The sequence below is a fragment of the Haliotis rufescens genome, unplaced genomic scaffold (genome assembly GCF_023055435.1).
Source record: "Haliotis rufescens isolate VD_foot unplaced genomic scaffold, xgHalRufe1.0.p SCAF_38, whole genome shotgun sequence".
In the NCBI taxonomy this organism is placed as follows: domain Eukaryota; kingdom Metazoa; phylum Mollusca; class Gastropoda; order Lepetellida; family Haliotidae; genus Haliotis; species Haliotis rufescens.
The window spans coordinates 1,415,300-1,437,208 of NW_025964090.1; the positions used below are offsets into that span (position 1 = coordinate 1,415,300).

The window sequence follows — 21,909 nt, forward strand, 5'->3', positions numbered from 1 at the left end:
AAATCTTTGTCACAGCTCGTAACCTAGCACGATACATTCACGAAGTTCCATATTTTTAATATATATCGTGATTTCCTGCTCAAAACGTTCAGAATAACACGATTTAACAAAATTCTTTCGCAAACTTCTGTAATTTATCGAACACGAGCTTGGTATCACAGCTGTAATTTGATTGGCTGCCTTAGGTCACGTGCTCAAAATTGACCAATCACGAAACTTGTAGCAGATTTCAGCAAGAAAGCGTCATTAGAAACCAATTTTAATCCAATGAAATCGCTTGTTATAACTACGAAAAAAAACCAGTCGATGCTACGAGCGTGTAGATGAAGGAATAAGCTTTCCAGCGATGTGTCACATGCCATTCTTCGACGAACGTGTTATTCATACGAAACCTAGAAAACGGGGGTATTTCTTCATTTTACTGAGCGGACAGTCGCTGTTATCGGGAAATGGGTGATGACAGAAACTATTTATAATTCTTTTTAAAATGATTTTCCAATCACGTAAACAATGAAAATAAAACAGAAATAGGTACGTGGATATTATGAAATCATATATTTGCCGAAAATCGTCATTTTTTTTCTTCCTTGGTCCTTAATCTGGATGTTAACAACGTGTTAGCGTACATTTTTTATTTACAACGAATTTAATTAAGTTGTAAATGCATTATTTTAAATAATTTGAAAATATAACTTTCATATTTATAAACCATAGGATCAGACCTTTCAAATGGTGTATAACATGTAGTAGCAAATATATTTTACAAGCAGGTATTTTCTTTGATAAATGTTGGCTTCATCTATCACCCAAGAGTCTCTGGGAACTCGGTGTCCCAGCAGTAAACACTTCTGGTTGACTGGTGTTGAAAGAGTTAAGCTGACCCGTCGTGATGTAACTGGAATACTGTTAAAAGCGGCATTCAATCCAACTCACTCATTGTGTGAACAAGGGGCGGTCGGGTAGCCTAGTTGTTAAAGCGTACGCTCGTCACACCGAACACCCGGGTTCGATTTCCATTGGGTACAATGTGTGAAGCCAATTTCTGGTGTCCCCCGCCGTGATATTGCTGGAATATTGCTAAAAGCGGCGTTAAACCATACTCACTCACTGACTAACTCACTGTGTGAACAGAGGCATAGATGTTTGTTGTTCATTTCAGTCCAGCAACTCGGACCCGATGCAGACTAGTATGACAGTGGAGCAACAACTGGCAGCCCTGCAGCAGCAATCTTACTCCGACCCATCAGGGGTCCTGGATTACCAGTTGTCTCAGGCCCTTTGCAACACAGGGTCATTTGGCCAGCACAGCAGTGCAGGGATGGGTCAGTCAGGCCTCATTGTTGATCTACAGACCGACCAGTTTGGACAGAACACCAACTTTATGGAGTGTAGTGTCATGAACAAACCTAGTGTGAAGGCTCAGCCTATGATGGAGCAGTCCTCGACTCGTCGTGTGGCACAGGTGTTACCGACTGCTAATATTGTTCCCACTTCGGTGGCGTCATCACGAGATTCACCGAGAAAGGCAGATGATACTGTGCCGCGTATTGCTACCAAGCCTCAAGCAAGTGGGGTTGGAGGAGGGTTTGTGCAGCAGAATTTTTTGCCACAGAAAAAAGATGGTTTTGTTATACCAAAGGTGAGTGTTGTGTGAACTTTGTGTTAGAATTACTGTAAATCATGATATTTATGGAAGGATAAAATAATGTGAAAAATACTAGTGTCCCTTGCTTGCATTATAACGTGGAACGTTTTTGTCTTGACATATTGGAGTTTATTGTCGTATCAGGTTCACTAATGGGTGGAAACAATGGCATACATAACAAAGCTCACAATAAACAATATAATTGAGCATTAGTTTGAGTGCTTCACACCAAGTTCAGTGTTAAGGGTGGTCAGCTATTTTACACATCAAACATTTATGACGGTCACCAACGGTGTAGGACAGTGTCATTCTTCTTTGTAACCTTGTCCAATAATCATATGATTACAAACAAAACAGTGTGCGCCCCCAAAGTAAACATGTCCAGTAATCACATGTGATAGATTAACTATCAGGTGTTCTTGAACTTCTTTTGGTTTGACAAAAATGATGGTTGTTATTTCAGGGATTTTATTAGATCCCGTGTTTAAGACTAGGGGTGTCCTGGGGTCCTTAAGGAATACTGCTGTACTAAAGGAATTAGGGACTGTTTAGTATATATTTTTGTTTCATATAACCAGTCACTTGGCTTTAATGCTTAATTTTGAACACTGGGGTCTATTGTAGAACAATTTGCATCAATTGTGAAAATGATGATGATGATGATGATGATGATTTTTTTCAGGGAAAGCCGGTTCAGACACCACGGAAGAACAGAATCATTGCTCCCGCCCCACCTATTAGTTCATCGCCGCCCTCATCGTCCCCCTCAGTGCACAGTACATACCTCGCCCAACTACTCACTAAAGGTAATTTCTGTTATGGCTTGCTTAAGTCATCTTTTCCGAGGCAAGAGAGTTAACTGACTTTAAAAGTCCAGTTTCCACCCTTGCCAAACTAGGCTGGAAATCCTGGGCTCGATCGTAGCGCCACCAGTGGCTACTACGAGTTATGTCCTTTCTATGCCTCTCCTATTGACGAATCAGATTCCACCTCTAGTACCACTTGCATTTGTTTTAACAAAACGGTGGCGCCCAGTCAAGACGATCAGATCGATAATCAAGATCTATATTGTGATAAAACGAGTCTTGTATCGCGAAGTGCATCAAATCACGTGAGCACCTTGATTAAAAACATGAAAAGATTTAGAAAATATCTGTTGACAACGAGTTGGCGGTGCACATGCTTTGCAAATCCTGCAGTCGACCGAAATCTGCATGACACTCTACGAACCGGATTTCGATTTCGGTGCACGATTTTGATTGGACTATGCATAGACTCGTTAGCCCAGCCAAAATGTAACTCCATAATACCAGCCTAGTTCGGCAAGGGTGGAAACTGGACTTTTATAAGTCAGTTAACTCACTTCCCTCGGGAAGATGGCTCAAGTTTGCAAAATGAAAAGTGTTACTTGGGTTTACACACCTATAAACATTATGTCAGTTTTATCTGTGTGCAATCTTAATGTGGGATGAAAGCCCAAAGTGTTCCAGATCATAGACACTTCCCTGTTTCTGTGGTGGGTGGGTGGATATTCCCTCTTTCGGCCAACCAGTCCTTGTTTTATCTCCTTTTGCCAAGTGCCAGGCAGGGTAACAACAAGTACCATAGCTTAAAGTCTGTTGGTATAACCCAGCCAGGTAATTGTACCACCGACCTTCCGATCAAGCTACGACACCACAGAGACAATCTGATATAATGTTGATGATACTGCATCCTTTTTATAGTTTTATAAGCTCAATTCAATTATACTTTCAGCATGTTGTGTGTGAGTGCCTGTTCTGAAGCTTGTACCATTTGTTCGTGAATTAGATTTGTTATGTTCCTGCAAGTTTCACAGAATATCAACTTTTTGTCACCTTAACCAGGGATAGCTGGACAACCATTTGTCTTGAAGCAGACGTTCACTTCGCGTTGAACTGTCAGTTGTAGGAGTTTTGAGAATGGGGTTCAACGACGTGTCGTTTTTGTCACTGACAGCTGGTGTTGCATTTGTACACTTATGCCTACTCTCTTTCCCACTATTTGCATTAGAAAAAAAAAAAAAAAAAATTTAACAGAGTCTTGAAATGCCTTGTCTGACTAGTGTCCTTCTCTGCAGATGAGGCCCGTGAAGATACAGGGTAGAATAGGTCTTCAGCAACCCATGCTTGCCGTAAAAGGCGACTATGCTTGTCGTAAGAGGCAACTAATGGGATTGGGTGGTCAGGCTCGCTGTCTTGGTTGATGCATGTCAATGTATCCCAATTGCGTGGATCAATGCTCATGTTGTCAATCAATGGATTGTCTGGTCCAGACTCGATTATTTACAGACCGCCGTCATATAGCTGGAATATTGCTGAGTGCGGCGTTAAACAACAAACAAACAGATGACCACTACTGGGCCATTTAGTAGCCTTGCAGAAGACATTTGTTATGACAGAAATATAGGTCAATCTAAATTTCGATTACAGAAATTATAACCAATCAAGTACAAGCTCTTATACCACTGTATAATGATAGTAGGCCAAATGAGTCACATGTCCCAAATGTAAACGATAGATACTGACTGACAAATACACTAACCAGTGAAAACATTTCGTCAGAAACTGCATATGCCAATAAGTTTATATTTTTCCTTTTGAAAATGATTCTAAATCTGGGAAAAGACTGATGAATTATAATGCGGATGAAAGGGCAATATCTTCACAGTAAACATACCCGCCCCGAAGCCACATGTATTAGAAAGTAAAGAAATAATAGCTGTAATGTGACACTGTGAAATGAATGCTGTATCATTGTCCTGCTGTTCCCTGCAGGAACCTACCCAGGTGCAATAATCACCAGTGTAAAGAAGGAGCCTGTGTCAGGGCAGATCACCACCACCACCACCACATCGTCCAGTACCACCACATACCAACCCATCCGCCCTGCTGATCCCACACGGGCCAACATTAAACAGCCATCCAGTCCATCGCCCGGCAGTCCCGCAGTGGCAGTCGGCTCCTTATCACCAGCACACAGTCCGTCACCTGGACTACCTATAGATCTTACAAAGGTAAGCCTAACAGTCCGTCACCAGGACTACCTATAGATCTTACAAAGGTAAGCCTCACAGTCGGTCACAGGACTACCTATAGATCTTACAAAGGTAAGCCTCACAGTCGGTCACCAGGACTACCTATAGATCTTACAAAGGTAAGCCTCACAGTCAGTCACCCGGACTACCCATAGATCTTACAAAGGTAAGCCTCACAGTCAGTCACCCGGACTACCTATAGATCTTACAAAGGTAAGCCTCACAGTCAGTCACCCGGACTACCTATAGATCTTACAAAGGTAAGCCTCACAGTCGGTCACAGGACTACCTATAGATCTTACAAAGGTAAGCCTCACAATCGGTAACCAGGACTACCTATAGATCTTACAAAGGTAAGCCTCACAGTTGGTCACAGGACTACGTATAGATCTTACAAAGGTAAGCCTCACAGCCTGTCACCAGGACTACCTATAGATCTTACAAAGGTAAGCCTCACAGTTGGTCACAGGACTACCTATAGATCTTACAAAGGTAAGCCTCACAGCCTGTCACCAGGACTACCTATAGATCTTACAAAGGTAAGCCTCACAGTCAGTCACCCGGACTACCTATAGATCTTACAAAGGTAAGCCTCAAAGTCGGTCACAGGACTACCTATAGATCTTACAAAGGTAAGCCTCACAGTCAGTCACCAGGACTACCTATAGATCTTACAAAGGTAAGCCTCACAGTCCGTCACTTGGACTACCGATAGATCTTACTAAGCTAAACCTCACAGTCTGTCACCAGGATTATCCATCGATCTTACAAAGGTAAGCCTCACAGTCAGTCACCAGGACTACCTATAGATCTTACAAAGGTAAGTCTAACAGTCAGTCACCCGGACTACCGATAGATCTTACAAAGGTAAGCCTCACAGTCCGTCACTTGGACTACCGATAGATCTTACAAAGGTAAGCCTCACAGTCTGTCACCAGGTTTATCCATCGATCTTACAAAGGTAAGCCTCACAGTCTTGTCATCCAGATTATCCATCGATCTTACAAAGGTAAGCCACACACAATCAGTCAACAGGGTAAGGTAAGCATCACATACCCAGCCTATTGTCTTTTCATAATATTCAGATCGGAATTGTTCATATGCGAATGAGTTTCCTGACTAACCTTTAACATTCCAATAACCTTACTAGCTATCAGGATAGTTTGACCTGTTTTGAAATTGATGTATTAGTTTTCGGTGGTCCAGGACAAATCTCATTGCTTTTGTATTATATCGATGTCAGTCTTATTAGTTGTTAGTGAGGTGCTGTAAAAGGTAAATGAGTCTCTCATCATTGTCTGTTGCAGGTACCCTCCAGCTTCCCCACCAGTGTTCTAATAGCAGCAGCCAGTCAGGCTTTCAGCACCATTTCTACCGTCTCCTCCAGAGATGTGCTGTCTATGTCACCAAAATCATGTAAGTGGAGGGTCTTGTTACCATGGTTACCAGATTAAATCATTGGGTCAACCAGTCTCCACTTCTCACCTGGAACTGATTCAAAGTAATTAACCTGACACTACTCCATCGTCATTTGCCATGTTTCTCAAAAACTATTTAAGTCAGAGAAATGAAATTTTACACACTGAGGCTACTGGTCATGGTCTCCACTGAGTTCGAAAATTGTTATCGTGATTTCATTTTTTTACAGAGTTATGGCCCTTGTTCCGTGCTTATCAACTTAGTGCATACTGTATGAAATGGGGACAGGTTTTCTCAGAAACTTATGAAGTTACATGAATGAAAGTTTGCATGCTTATCTAAGAGATACTTGTCAAGACTGAGAAAAATTAGAATATTTGTCCTGTCAATTATATTTTTGTACAGAGTTATGGCCCTTGCTCCGTGCTCATCAGCTTAGTGTATACTGAATGAAATGGGGACAGGTTTTCTCAGAAACTTATGAAGTTACATGTATGAAAGTTTGCATGCTTATCTAAGAGATACTTGTCAAGACTAAGAAAAATTAGAATATTGGTCCTGTCAATTATATTTTTTTACAGAGTTATAGCCCTTCCTCCATGCTTTTCAAGTTAGTGCATACTGTGTGAAGTGGGGACAAGATTTCTCAGAAACTTGAATGAATGTTTGCATGCTTATCTAAGAGACACTTGTCAAGATTTGAGTTCGAAAATTGGTCCCATAAATAATTTTTTTACAGCCCGTGATCCATGTTATTTTACTTGGTGCAATATATGTGTGCAATGGGGATGTTTTCTCAGAAACTACTGAAGCTTATCTAAGAGATACTTATCAAGACAGAGTTATTTATTTCCAGAGAAGGCTCCTTTTGTGTGTATTAATTTCAAATTTAATATTTTTTTCTGATGACATAAAGCGGCCCAAGTGCCTGTCTCTTCTTAAGACTTTATAGGACACTGTTTTATTGTCTATATCATTACTATATGAACCCAACAAAATTCTAATGTGCCTCATCTTGGGGGATAGTGATAACAGTGTTTTCTTGTGTTAAAACTGCAGTGTCATAAGGCTATAAATCATTATCATTTTAGCTTCTTGACATTTGAACTTTAGTACGTTCACTACCACTCCATCTCTGAAAACAGATTTCAGGCCTCGAAGTTACGACTAAAATGGTCGCCAATGCGACCTAAATTTCAATTTATCTACTGTCTAAAATTCAGAGGTAGCCAAATGGATACCTTCAAAAATATCTTGTGGCAACTAACTTCTATTGCTACACATATGTAGACACAAAAATAAACATGTCTGCTACTAATTGTACTCGCAAATAATTCCTCCTAAAGTCAACAATGAACTGAAATACATAAATATTAATGCAATTTGTATTTTATTTTAGTTGATAGTTTATTGGATAAGCAAGGATATACCTATATAATCTAGTAACATAAATTGCATCATTGTTCGAGTCACAAATAACCAAACTCAAGTACAGTTTCCACTAATATACAATGCCATGACTAGTGCTATGACTTGTACATGTAATAGTTTTTTGATAAAAGATAATTTCAAATGCCTTTGGCTACCTACAATATTGGCTTGACTTCTTGATTTTACCACTGGCTACCTGGAAAAAAACTACTTGTAGCCATATGGCTACTTGGTAAAAATTTAAACTTTGAGGCCTGAGGTCAATTGAACCCCTTTGTCGATTTTCTTAGTGCCCAAGGGACTTGGTATGGTACATATGATATATGCTATGATGTTGGCATTAGCACAGTATACTGGATACTAATGGTTAGATGTGTTCGTCTGTCAATCAGTCAGTGTGGATAGGCATGGTCAGTACTTTTTATCAGATAATGAAAATTGATTAATTAGTGGTGGCGGGTAGGCAGATAGGTGGACGTAATACTATATATTAGGTCATTAGTGTGTGTAATGAAATATTTAATGTATATTTCCAGCTGCTAATATCTTAACAGTCAGTCCTTTGCCACAAAGTCCACCATCCCCTCAGCTGGATCTCTCGCCGCGGCAACCACCTTCCCCGCTATCTGACGTCATGTCGCCTCTCTCTGGCATGGTAAGTTACCATGGCTACGATAGTCTATATGGTAGAGGGGCGGTCGGGTAGCCTCGTGGTTAAAGCGTTCGCTCGTCACGCCGAAGACCCGGGTTCGATTCCCGACATGGGTACAATGTGTTAAGCCCATTTCTGGTGTCCCCCACCGTGATATTGCTGGAATATTGCTAAAAGCGGCGTAAAACCATACTCAGTCAGTCAGCAGACTGTTTAGATTGTTATATACCTGGGGGATTGTTTTGGATAGCTGGAATATTGCTGAGTGCTGAAACAAACAAACAAACAAACAAACAAACATACATATTGGTGGAAAGTTGGGTGATACTCGTGAAACTTTGACTCATTGCCTACACCATGTTCAGATGAGCCCGGGACAGGTGGAAGTATCGTTTGGGCTTGAGCCAGAGAAGGTGCAGTACCACGAACAGCGGCGGATGGCCCACCAATCCGCTGAGCAGAAACGGCGATGTAATCTCAAGGTAAACCCCAATGTGAGAATCATTCAATTTTCTTGAATCCTCTTCAGTTTGTGCACATGCTTTGGTTGAATCTTCAGCCCTAAGACTCTGATTGGAAGATCAGGGTCTCTCTTGCCTGCATAGATCCCTTCTTTCTTTGCATCCTGTGTTGTGTACAAAGAATAGCTGTACAAGTTAGGCCTCACAATGAAATATTCTGAGAATGTGAATGTTTCATTGGATAAGAGGAAAATATTGCATTGAGATTTTGGAGTTCAGGCTAACCCTTTTGTGTTCATCACAACCAACACTGCAGCACTGAGGAAAAGTTAGATATAAGAACCTAGTCATTTATCCAGTATTCTGTTGAATATGTGTGGCTTTACTTATGTTTTTGGTCAGATTGAACTGCAGTTCTCAGCTAGTACTGCCATACTTCATAGATCACTATCTTGGAGGCACCCTATGGCTTCCACAGCGCTATAAGAGGTGGAAGTTAGTAAGATGTTTATGGTCTATCATGCAAACTTTGCAAAATTTGAAATCGGCAGTTCTAAATAGCTTGGTTTGCCTCCTGACAATGCTTTAGATGCATGTTCTTTACTTAAACTCAGCAAGTGGTGATTGTAAAAATTAAATTAGTTACAATTCAAATTGATGTTATGAATGTTGTGAAATATGTGAAAGTCTTTATAAATTATAACATTGATCTAGTTTCTTCAGTTATCCTCACAGCTTCTATATTATCCCCTCTTTCACTTCCCTTGCAAGGCCAAAATACATTAATTCAACTTTTTTCTTGTCTTTTTGTGATGATTGTTTCATCTTGTTAATTAATATGTTATGGCCTGTTGTTGCAACAGTTTTGACACTGCATTTTCAATATGCATATATCTTCACATTTTATTCTGTTTGACCCCGCTTTTCAATATGAAGTTAGAGGGGCGGTCGGGTAGCCTAGTGGTTGAAGCATTTGCTTGTCACGCTGAAGACCCGGGTTCGATTCCCGACATGGGTACAATGTGTGAAGCCCATTTGTGGTGTCCCCCGCCGTGATATTGCTGGAATATTGCTTAACCATACTCACTCACTCAATATGAAGTTAGAATTTACCATGGAAGTGGGCTTGTTGTGAGTGTTCTAGGGTAGAATAGTATCTGTGATCATTGCTCATGTTAAGAACAACCAGTCAATATTTGAATATTTATTTTTATTTTTATTTTTATTTAAACACTTTGTGAGATCCTTCCCACATTTTTTGGGGGGGGTCAGGTAATGATGATGCTCTACCAACCAGGTGTGCGTTCCACAAAGAAATCGTAGTGTTAAGGTGATAATCACTCCCATACTGTAGGGGCGGTCGGGTAGCCTAGTGGTTAAAGCGTTCGCTCTTCACGCCGAAGACCCGGGTTCGATTCCCGACATGGGTACAATGTGTGAAGCCCATTTCTGGTGTCCCCCGCCGTGATATTGCTGGAATATTGCTAAAAGCGGCGTAAAACCAAACTCACTCACTCACTCACTCACTCCCATACTGTAACATAGACTTGCGACTGTCATAGTGCTACCCGTTCTTGGTGGAACAAACCCCTGGCCACTCATTGTTAGGGATCAACCATTTAATATTCAATGGGCTGATGGCATGTCTTGGATATATTTTTAGTAGATAATAATATTTTCACACACAGAGCTTCAGGACATATAGGATTTCTTCCTCTGACATTCCAGGTTAGAATTTATCCCCAGGGACCCGTTCCACAAAGCTACAGTAGAGCTACGACAGTCGTAAAGCTATGTTAAAGTATGGGAGTTACGATTGTCTTAGCGCTACAACTTCTTTGTGGAACGGGGCCCAGGAACCCATACTGGTTGTAAGAGGTGACTTAATGGGATCAGGTGGTCAGACTCTGTGACCTTGTTGTTAACATGTAATCGTGCCCTGTCAGCATGGATTGTTGCTCATGATATCAGTCACTACATTGTCTGGTCCACACTCAGTTATTTAAAGGCTGCCTTCATACAGCTGCAGGGGTGATCGGGTAGCCTAGTGGTTAAAGTGTTCGCTCGTAACGCCGAAGACCTGGGTTCGATTCCCGACATGGGTACAATGTGTGAAGCCCATTTCTGGTGTCCCCCGCCGTGATATTGCTGGAATATTGCTAAAGTGGCGTAAAACCATGCTCACTCACTCACTCACTCACTCATACAGCTGCAATAGCTGGAAAAAAGTGCGCACTATACTCAAGAAAATCGGTATATCTGAATTTGGTATTAATCACCAAACAAACAAATTCATTGATATATTTTGCAGATGCCTAAAGGAGAAAGATATATATTGTGTAGAAATGATTTTGTTTGTTTTGTTTGTTGTTTAATACCAATCAGGTGCTTGAAATCATGAGCATCGATCAAATAAATTACATGAATGCTTTTTTATTTCTGCATCATTACTCTAGGTAGAACAGCCCTTATCCACTAAAGCAGGCATTCTTGTATGAAGTTTTTATTGCCTGGGGTCCAACAGATGTGGTTTCATTGATTATTAAGGTGGCTTCACATAAGGCTTTATTTTACTGATGTATGTTTCCAAACAGAAATTTTCAAGTGTGAAAATACAAATTGCCAAAGCAGTGGTAGGAACTGACAGTTTTGGTCCACGAGTCCTTATAATGATAACATATAGCAAAACCCATAAAAATGGCAAGTTTCTACTGGTCCTTATGATACCTTAACTATTGGGCCACTTGGCAAGGACTACAGGACTAGTGCCAGTTTCTAATGCTGCAAAGGTTTTGGAGCTAAACAAAGTTCTGTTTCCTGTGTGAAGCCACCTTTAGTGAATGTTAGGTGACACCGGCTTCTCCCTCCCTGCTTGCATCTTCCTGGCTCTACTCTGATGTATACCAGCATTAACTCCTTCTCTCCACAGAGCGGATTCGACATGCTGCATACACTAGTGCCGGCACTTAGTGTCAATCCCAAGGTCAGCAAGGCAGCCATGCTTCAGAAAAGTGAGTTCAATTCTTTAGGACCCCTGAAGATTCCAGGGTAGAATAGGTCTTCAGCAACCCATGCTTGCCGTAAAAGGCGACAATGCTTGTCGTAAAAGGCGACAATCGGGATCGGGTGGTCAGGCTCGCTGACTTGGTTGATGCATGTCACTGATCCCAATTGCGTGGATCGATGCTCATGATATCAATCACTGGATTGTCTAGTCCAGACTCGATTATTTACAGACTGCCATCATATAACTGGAATATTGCGGCATTAAACAATAAACCAACCAACCAGTCCATTCTTTAGGATTACTGTCTAATGAAAGTTTTTTTTAAACTCTGTTTATTATCTTAGAAACAAATTGATCACAACATGAGTATTCCAGTTAGTGATGTCTGCAGCAAGCTTGTTGTAAGAGGCAGCTTGATGGAGCAGTTGGTCAGGTTTTGTGACTTCATAGCACATTAACTTACCTCAACATTGCTTGTTATATCAGTCACTGGATTTTCTGATCCATTATTTTACATGTCATATGGCTGAAATATTGTTGATTATGGAGTTACGCAGCAATCTGACAAACAAGCGAACAAATGAATCTGCTCAAGTTCTGAAACGTATATGGCATACCCCAGCATGGAAAGTGAGTGAGTGAATGAATGAGTTGGGTTTAACGCCGTTTTAACAGTATTGCAGTTATATCATGGCGTGTCAGCTTAATGTGGGAGGAAAGCCCCAAGTGATGCGGGTCTCAGACGTTTACCACTTCGGTGAAACCCACGAGCACCGGTATGGTGCTGACAAACCTAGAAACATAATCGGGGCGAACCGGGATTTCGAAGCCACAATCAAAGGTTTCTGGCGTGCAACTCTGCACAGCGAATCGCGGCGCCTTAGACGACTTGGCCACCCGTGCCCCCCCAGCATGGAAAGACTAAGCAGAGGTTAATGTTCTTTTGTCCTTACGGGGTTGTCATTGAAATTCCAAATATCAATATGCAGTGAAACCCTGATGATACAGACAGAATTGTTTGCATACAAAATGTGATTGCATGTTGAAACATTTTTTGTCATGTTCATGTGAATCACTGAAGTTTCTACAATTAAGTGTGTCTTTGTTGCCAGCTGCTGATTACTGCAAGAAGCTCAAGTCAGAACGGAGTCAAATGCAAAAGGAGGCAGAGATTCTTAAACAAGAAATAGAGTCTCTAAACTCAGCTATCAGGTATCTATGCTACATCCTTGACTTAAAGTCACTCTTCATGCCGAAAGCCCGGGTTTGATTCCCGACATGGGTACAATGTGTGATACTCATGTTTTGTTTACCTTCAGGAATATTGCTTAAAACAGCATGAAACTCACTTACACACTTACTTACTCACAGGTGCTTGCAGAAGCACGCTGTGATCTGAATGAAATACTGGTCACAGGGGAGTTTAACTTAGCTCACTCGCTCACTCAGTCACTTGACAAGGCAGCAGGGTTGTCTAGGTTGTCCACTGAGTAGTATATAGAGGATGACTGGAATATTGCTGAGTGCGGCGTTAAACAACAAACAAAGTAACACAGAATGACTTGTTTTCTTGTTATTTAAGTTAGTATATTCAGTTGATAGTCATTGGATTTCATGTTGTTACCCTGTCTGGCGCTCGGCATTAAGAGGCTAAAACAAGGACTGGTTGGATCGGAGTCAGTATACTGTGTCTGAGTGGGGTATTCATGTTAAACTGCGGCATGGTATCTCAGTGTGCTAGCACTATAAATCGGTCCGGACTAATACAAGCAGCCACACACACACATATACATGCATGCACGTCGCTATATAAGTGCAATAATCTTGGATGCGACATTAAACCCCATTTCACCTCACCTGATTTGATTTCATCAAGAAAGAGACTGTTTAAATGGGGACTAGGCTCGCTGCAACTGTCTTGTTCTTGCAAGTTTCGACCCCTTCCATGGTTTGGTGGATAGTGCCAGCCTCTGGCTGGAGCGTGGAAGGTCGGTGCTTGTTGTGAACCAGGTGCTTCGCATAAAGGGGCTAATCAAGGACTGGTCGGCTGGGAATCAGTGTATCGTGTCTGAGTGGGGTATCCATATTAAACTGCGGCTTGTTTTCGCAGTTTGCTAGCACTATAAAACCGATATTCTTCCGGAATAGTAAGCCTAGTCGCACCTTACCTCCGGAGTGAGAATAGAGAATGGAGTATATTTAGTATTTACTATTTTAACATGACTGTGACATAGCTGGAATATTGCTGACTGCACCATTAAACAAACGTTTTCTCCTATCAAAAGATGAAGAAACGTATCCGTCAAGTCTTGAATCCTAAACTCTTCTTACCTTGCAGTGTTGTCCAGTCACAGTTGCCCGAGACCGGTGTGCCAGTTACAAGGCAGAGGGTCGACCAGATGAAGGACATGTTTGATAGCTATGTCCGAAGCCGCACACTCACCAACTGGAAGTTTTGGATTGTATCCTTGTAGAACTTAAACTGATGGTGAAACGTAGGGTGAGGTAGCCCAATAAGAAGTGTGTCTTCTCCTGTCTCCTAAGATTTGAGTTTTATTTTAACCATTGGTTTGAAGTTAAGAGTGATATATACTGTATGCTTTGTAGGGCTTTACTACCCGGGTACCCACCCCCCTATTACCCGACCCTACCCAGGTACCCACTGTAGGTCTCAGGAGATGTCTTAATATGGGAACATTTTTAGCATAGCCCTGGCAAAACGTATTTAGAAACATGTATTGAACAATCTGGTCATTCATACACTGAAGTTGAATTAAGTTATATCTTTATTCAAAAATATGAAAAATCAGAAGGAATTGGTGCATAGTCAGAAGGAAATGCGAACAATAGTGACTTGTAGTGTAACCATGGAGTTCTAGATAATTTTTGTCATTAAACAATATATCACGTGACTAACCACAGGTCCGGGTAGTCATGTGGGTATCTACTCAGTATCCGCCTTGGCCCTCACTCCTTAATGTCCTTCTCTGTCAGCCTATGACAGACATGTTTTTCCCTTCGAATTCTTCTTTGATTGGCTGGATCTCATTCCGAATCAGGGGGCACGGGTGACCCAGTCGTCTAAGTTGCCGCGATTCACTGTACAGAGTTGTGTCCCTTAGGCACGCCAGAAACCTATGATTGTGGCTTCGAATCCTGGTTCGCCCGAATTATGTTTTTAGATTTGTCAGCACCATACCCGTACTCGTGGGTTTTACCAAAGTGGTAAACATCTGAGACCTGCATTACTTCAGGCTTTCCTCCCACATTAAGTTGACATGCCGCGATATAACTGGAATACTGTTAAAAGCGGCGTTAAACCCAACTCACTCACTCACTCATTCCAAATCAATTGTAGAATCGGTTGGCTGGGGATACCATGTGTTCAGCATGTGTAGGTCAACTGGCATGAAGATCAGGCATGACCCAGATTGTCGGGAGGTGACTATGGACATGTTCGGGTGAATTGTATTTTAGAAGCTGGAAACCTTGTTTAGGCACGTTTCAACTTAGGATTAAAAGAAGAAGGAGAAATGCAATGTGATAGAATAAGTATTATACAATTTATTGTAACATTTAATTTTTCTCTCCCTAATGGCTGAGATATTGCCGATTTGTCGCTGCAACGTTGAATTTTAGCTCACTCGCTCATATCTCATACTGACCTCTGGTTTGTCGATCCAGATATTTTGTTTTACTTTTACAGACCATCTTCTAACCTAACTCCCCTTGTCTTAAAAATGTCAACTTTTATTTGAAAGTTGCCACTGCCAAAACATATCAATTTTTGAGCATGTCTGAGATCATTGATGTCATATCCTTAACAAATGACCAGTTTTCAATAATTATCAGGAACCTTTTTGGTTCGTACAACAACACAGTATCAACGGCTAGTATTGAAGAACTTTGCCGGACTGTGTTAGCCTGGCTGGACCAGAATTGTTCACTTGTCGCACTCAGGCCAAGTAAGTACACATGGATAAGATGGTAATGTGACTGTTCACCTTCTACTAGTTCTAGCGCCTGACGGGCACCTTGGGTTGTATACTACTCAGGGAGCTGGGAATGAATATTTACAACTCTACAACTCCACTTACACAAGGGGGCGGTCGGGTAGCCTAGTGGTAAAAGCGTTCGCTCGTCACGCCGAAGACCGGGGTTCGAATCCCGACATGGGTACAATGTGTGAAGCCCATTTCTGGTGTCCCCCGCCGTGATATTGCTGGAATATTGCTAAAAGCGGCGTTAAACCAAACTCACTCACTCACTCCACTTACACAAAAACTGTGCTCTTATTTGTGGCTGTCATATTTCTCTTTTTATTCCATAACTTGATTAATAAGATGTTGTTTTTCTCTGGACAGCATGTGAACTAATTTAAACACTATAAGAAAACCCCACAGTGTATTGACGTTGGAAGTGAAGTAACATTCTTTCGTTAGGATTATTTGTTTCTACCTACAGAGGATACTTTCGACAGGTCACTTGATAAAAAACCCACTTGTTTTTGCAATTTTATTTTATGAAATTATAAAAGGAGAGAGTATGTAGTTGCTCTTTTATCCGGTTAATGATATCTCCATTCTATTATGATGAATAACCTGGACCAATTTGCTACCATAGCTTTGTTTGAAAGTGACTTCACCAGACAGCTGCAAGATTGTTGATTCTGGATTGAGAAAAAATCACAGGTCTGTCACATGTGACTGTTATTTGATTAGACAGCTATTTTAAGTGTCATGTCAATTGAAAACCATTTCTGAAATGTTGGACTGAACCAAAGCCATGGTAGCCAATGAGTCCAGGATGTTATCGTGATAGGAAGAAGATAACATACACCAGATAATGGGAGATGTTTGAATTGTGCGGGATCATATTGAATCATGATTGAAGAAAACATTTGGCTATCATCTAACAGCTGTATTTTCTTGCAGCTGTTTTGAATGCGTTACGGCATTTGAGTACAACAACCAGCATCTTGACCGAGCCCTCCCGGATGAAGGAGCAGGCGACGCAGGCTGTCACAAAGGATTCTCAATCCTCCTCCACCCACACCAGGTCATGATAACTCTTTCTCTCCCCATGGGGGGACTCGGACTGAAAATGAACAGGCCATTGCTGTCACAGATTACAAACAGTGCTCAAAGATGTACTGAAGCTCACTTTCATCAATATTAGTTGGACTCTATGTTCATCTTCATCTCTTTTGTCAGCTTTGAAGCTTGCCTGCAGACTTTGAACTTGGGAGCATTGATGTGGTACTGAGGCTCACTTATAAGAGTGGTATGGAAAAACATCGGCTTTAAGAATTTGTACTTGTGAAATTTGAATTGAAGCGATGCTGAAGCTCCAGTTTATGGCTGGAGGATGTGAGAGGCAAGGAGCATAAAAGTGAACGACCTTGAAGCTACTATGGTGAGGTTTGTGAAGAGTGACGAAGAGTTTGAGGCTTGTGACAAAGTTACAGGCTTCACGGACTGAGAGAGAGGAGATGTATTTGATGTGTCACTATAGAAATATTGTATCTTTTGTATGAGGGCAGTGGTTCCAAAGAAAACAATATGATGTCAGTATATTCTTTGTAGTTGAACCAGTGAAGATGTACTATACAATGCTGGCATCCCACTGTAAGATTGCCAATTATGATGGAAGGAGACAGTGTTTACAGATGCCTTAATAAAATGAAGATCAGGGATTTGCTGAGAGGGCATATGAGAGAGAGGAGATGGTTGCTTTGGATTGTTTTCGGAAAACTCAACAACATTGCAGCCAAAGTACTGTTCATTTCTGTTCATGCTTACACTGTTGCTCCTTTTCTATTGGTGCTATTCCAGCTGCTCTTCGTACAATAGAGGCAGTGTTGTGACTTAACTCATTAACCGTCTGTGAAAGATGCCTCTGTATCTAGAATGTGGTCTGTCATGAGTTTCAGCTTCAATCACAATGTCATTTGAAGCTGGCAACTGAACTGAAGTATGTTGTAGTTTTGTGACCTACTGCTGGAACAGACGATTTGATTTGGTCTTTGGGTTGATCTTGAATGACGGTGAGTTTGACTTGCAGTGAGTTGAATTTTAGCTGTTCCAATCTTGGATTTTTGCCTTTGAACTGACTCAAATGTGTCCCTCAGAGTGTGGAAAGTGGTCTGGTGATGGCTATGGTTTGAATATTATCATGGTAGTTGTCTTAACTTAGGTGAGGCACTATGTGATGCCTCAATGATTCCTCAGCAATGATTGGAAGGTCTGAACTACACTGATCACAACCAGGTGGTTGGAACATAGCTTTAAACCAGAGAATGTCTTCAGAAACACTGAACGTGAGTGATGGCCAGGAAACTGGATGGACCATGAGTGATGGCCAGGAAACTGGATGGAACATGAGTGATGGCCAGGAAACTGGATAGAACATGAGTGATGGCCAGAAAACTGGATAGAACATGAGTGATGGCCAGAAAACTGGATAGAACATGAGTGATGGCCAGAAAACTGGATAGAACATGAGTGATGGCCAGGAAACTGGATGGACCATAAGTGTTGGCCATGAAATTGGATAGAACATGAGTGATGGCCAGGAAACTGGATAGAACATGAGTGATGGCCAGGAAACTGGTAGAACTTGAGTGATGGATAGGAAGCTGGATAGGACATGAGTGATGGCCAGGAAACTGCATGGCAAACGTAGTGCTAAGGTGATCGTAACTCCCAAACTTAAACAGCACCAAAATGTCTTTTTGGAATTGGTCCCAGTTGCATAGGTTCATCCCTTGAGGTTCAAACACAAGGAGTTTCGATTTGGAGGATTTGTAAGTTGTGTCGGGATCACCATGATCACACCAGGACATATTCTCAGTAAATTCAACAGTGAGTTTGTGATGGACGTGTGACCGACGTTCATTAGGAAGTAAGAACAGACACTGTTCCAGATAATGTGACAGTGGTGCACGTCTGTATCACTGTGTGGAAGGTTGCTGTGCTACAGGGTGGAATTATCTTTATTTATTTATGGACGAATCAGAATGTTACTTACTGTGTTGATTGTATGTGGTTACCTCAAAAGGAAACTTAAAACCCATCTGTAAGTAGCCAGATGTGTCTCAGAAGGGGGATGTTTTCTACCTTGAATATTTAGAATGAAACCCTCCTTCGAATAAGCAGCTAACACATCACCAAGGTTTTCAGAGTGAAGGTCACCACTAAAAAAACATAATGACATGTGCATCATTTGGATAAGTGATGTCATTTCATCAATGTGCAGCATACCTATGGAATCAGGTAAAAATAGCCACAATGCTTTTCATTTGCACAGATAAACCCGTATGCAGTGTTTTCTCTTTGTCAGTATTTGAAACCTTTTTGCGATTTTGGACATTTAAGACTGAAATTGTATGTTTGATGTCAGCAATAATGTTCAATGAATGATCTGTGAGCCATGATTCGTAAGACACTATCTCATGATCTGCAATCCATAAGGCAGTATCCTATGATCCGTGATCCACAAGACATTAGCCTATGAGCTTTGATTCATGATCCATATGGCATGGTCCAATGATCCATGATTTGTAAGGCATGATTAGCTGTATTTCTTATCAGTCCATCATAGGGGTGTCATGATACAGATACCTCACTATTCTATATGTATCTCGATTTTGAGGTCAAGATACGATACGTTTCTCGATACAGCAATACTGACCTTTTATGTGTAAATTTAGAAGCAAACTTTTTAATTACATATCAGGTTCACAATTATGTGTTCTAATCACTATAAGAAGATTATTTTGTAAAAAATAATAATACTTAGAAAAGGTTGATTCTGTCTCCAAATGTGTCAGAAGTTTTCGTATGTGTCAAATTCAGAAAATATGATTCGATTTGAAAAGAAAAATCAATCGATAAGCGAACAAAGGATACTGATTTCAATAAATTTTGTATTGATATAAATTTACATGTATCTCGTATCGTATTGTAAGAACTATCTACCAATGCTTTGGTATAATCGGTGAATCTTGACATCCCAAGTCTGTCAGCACTGTCCATCATTCAATTTTCCAATTAGCTATTAGCGTTCAGTATTAGGTTACCAAGTTTCAGTTGCCATGATTATGAGTATTCAAGATAGGTGTATCAGGTGAGTATCAGTACAGTAACACCCATAACAATCTCATTAAAATCAGATCTGAGTTCTCACTATCGCTAAACAAGATCTGAGGACATCCCATTACGGGTCATGTCAGAACGACCTTTCATCCAACCAATCAGAGCGTCGCTTACCAGATAATGAAAGTGACAGTGGGAATGTGTTTTCTAATCATGCAACCTCGAAATATTTAACAAAGGGTATTCCGAACGACGGTTACAGGTTTTATGATTATATCCATACAATCTAGGCCATCTATAAGCCATTCCAGAATGTTCTTTTTATCAGTATTCAATTTTTTAATCGACGTCAAAATATGTTTTGAAGCGTAGTCGCCAGTTTGAAACTAGTGTTGTAAAGCTCGAGAAGGCTGCTTTATGATTGGCTAATGTCGATTTCTTGTCAGTCATTTCATTGGTCGGTCAAAGTTTGCGAAAGGTCGATCTGATGTGACCCGTAATGGGATGTCCTCAGATCTTTGTTTAGCGGCAGCGAAAACTAACATCTGATTTTGATAAGATTGCACCCGTAAGTCCAGGCTTTTCCTGTTAGGAATGTTTGTATATGATTATCGGGACATTTCTATGTACATGCTGTACCAATTGTTAACCTATTATTGTGGGTTTGAATCCCGGTTCATCCCGATAATGTTTCTAGGTTTGTCAGCACCATACCCGTGCTTGTGGGTTTCACAAACATGGTAAACATCTAAGACACTTCAGGCTTTCCTCACACATCAAGCTGACACGCTGTGATATAACTGGAATACTGTTAAAGCTGCGTAATACCTTACCCACTTTCTCAATACCAAAACACTTTAAGATTAGACATATTCTTTAGATTAGATACAAAATCCATGTTACCAGTACTGTACCTACTTAATAGGAAACTTGCAACTGTTTGAGAAAGTTTTATCTGACTTATTGACTGAAATATCACCAAACACTTAATTTTGAAACTGTAACCATGCTCACATTGACCCATTGTCAGAATCTGTCTGTTGTTTTTTCATGATAAATGAACCAAGCCATAATATCTTTGTTATCAAAGCTTGTGAAGTTATTTATGCATTTTTGAGTACTTGTTGATTGTAAAATATACATGATACTCAGAAACAAGTGTGTCCGTATGACACATGAAACATTATCTTACACAGTTAATATTTTATTTTGGAGTTGAAAAAGTGTTTCAGTTTGAAAGATAATTAAAGAAATTACAGGCAGGCATGAAAATGTAGATTTGAACTGATTTTAACTTTTGTGAATAATAGTGACCTTGTGTGTTGGAGTTATCTCCCTTAGGTTCAATTTCCCCCACGCCCTGTTATATATATATTATATATATATTGAAACTCGGCCTCAGGGCTGTTGTACAGTTGCTCACTGCTGTTGTATGTCCATGTGGGAGATGAATCAGGGATTTTGCTGTAAAAAACATCTTTTTTCTACTCAAATTAAAATGACAGTATGTAGTACCTGACACTCATTTCTTTCAAGTTATATGTTTTGAAAATAGTACAGTGAATAAGTAAAGCATACTTACGTAATATAGTTTAACTCAGGCAGACAGTTATCAGCACTCTGATGAAGCTATGCCTTTTCTATTCAGGGCTACCTGCACTTGAAATCTTTGGTAATAGCTTTTCCATGGAATATGTTAGACTTGGAATTAAAGTGGAGTTTGGCCCCTAAAATGTTTCTCAAAATTTTCAGTATGTTTTGGGTTTTTTGTAGTTAGAGGGAGGGCAATGGTATCCTTTTGCAATTTGTTAAGGCTTTTTTTATTGTCCTATTCTGTTTATTGTTTGTGGTAAGAGATATATATGTGTAGTAAAGATGTTTAGCATGAACAATACACAGGAGTATCCAGTAATGCAGAATTACATTGTACTTGTTTTCTTGTTTGTGGCAGATATTAATTATTGAAGGATACTTTCTAATTACCGTATTCGACGTAATAAGCGCCCAGGGCACTCTCGAAATTAAAAATAGGGTGCTCTTATTAGAATATTATTTTCGGGGAAACAGAGTTGAAAGATAAATTTTGTGGTTTATGCTGACAGCCTGAAATGTTTATGTACGACAGATATATTTTTCTAGAATT

The 21,909-nt window shown here is 40.5% G+C and overlaps 1 protein-coding gene across 4 annotated transcripts in view; it reads left to right on the top strand.

Annotated features, from left to right (window-relative positions):
• LOC124120273 (carbohydrate-responsive element-binding protein-like) overlaps positions 1-18,860 on the top strand; it is a 50,418-nt gene extending 31,558 nt beyond the window's left edge. For 2 of the 4 annotated variants that reach the window (XM_046483055.2, XM_046483060.2), the window contains exons 8-18: positions 1,160-1,639; positions 2,328-2,451; positions 4,441-4,679; positions 6,008-6,116; positions 8,087-8,205; positions 8,568-8,696; positions 11,593-11,674; positions 12,783-12,882; positions 14,009-14,132; positions 15,506-15,635; positions 16,605-18,860. In XM_046483055.2, the coding sequence (XP_046339011.1) occupies positions 1,160-1,639; positions 2,328-2,451; positions 4,441-4,679; positions 6,008-6,116; positions 8,087-8,205; positions 8,568-8,696; positions 11,593-11,674; positions 12,783-12,882; positions 14,009-14,132; positions 15,506-15,635; positions 16,605-16,735 (1,767 nt within the window). In that variant the 3' untranslated portion in view covers positions 16,736-18,860. The remainder of the gene's footprint in view (positions 1-1,159; positions 1,640-2,327; positions 2,452-4,440; positions 4,680-6,007; positions 6,117-8,086; positions 8,206-8,567; positions 8,697-11,592; positions 11,675-12,782; positions 12,883-14,008; positions 14,133-15,505; positions 15,636-16,604) is intronic. The other 2 variants (XM_046483058.2, XM_046483059.2) reach the window with 2 other exon arrangements.
• Positions 18,861-21,909: the final 3,049 nt, after the last annotated feature.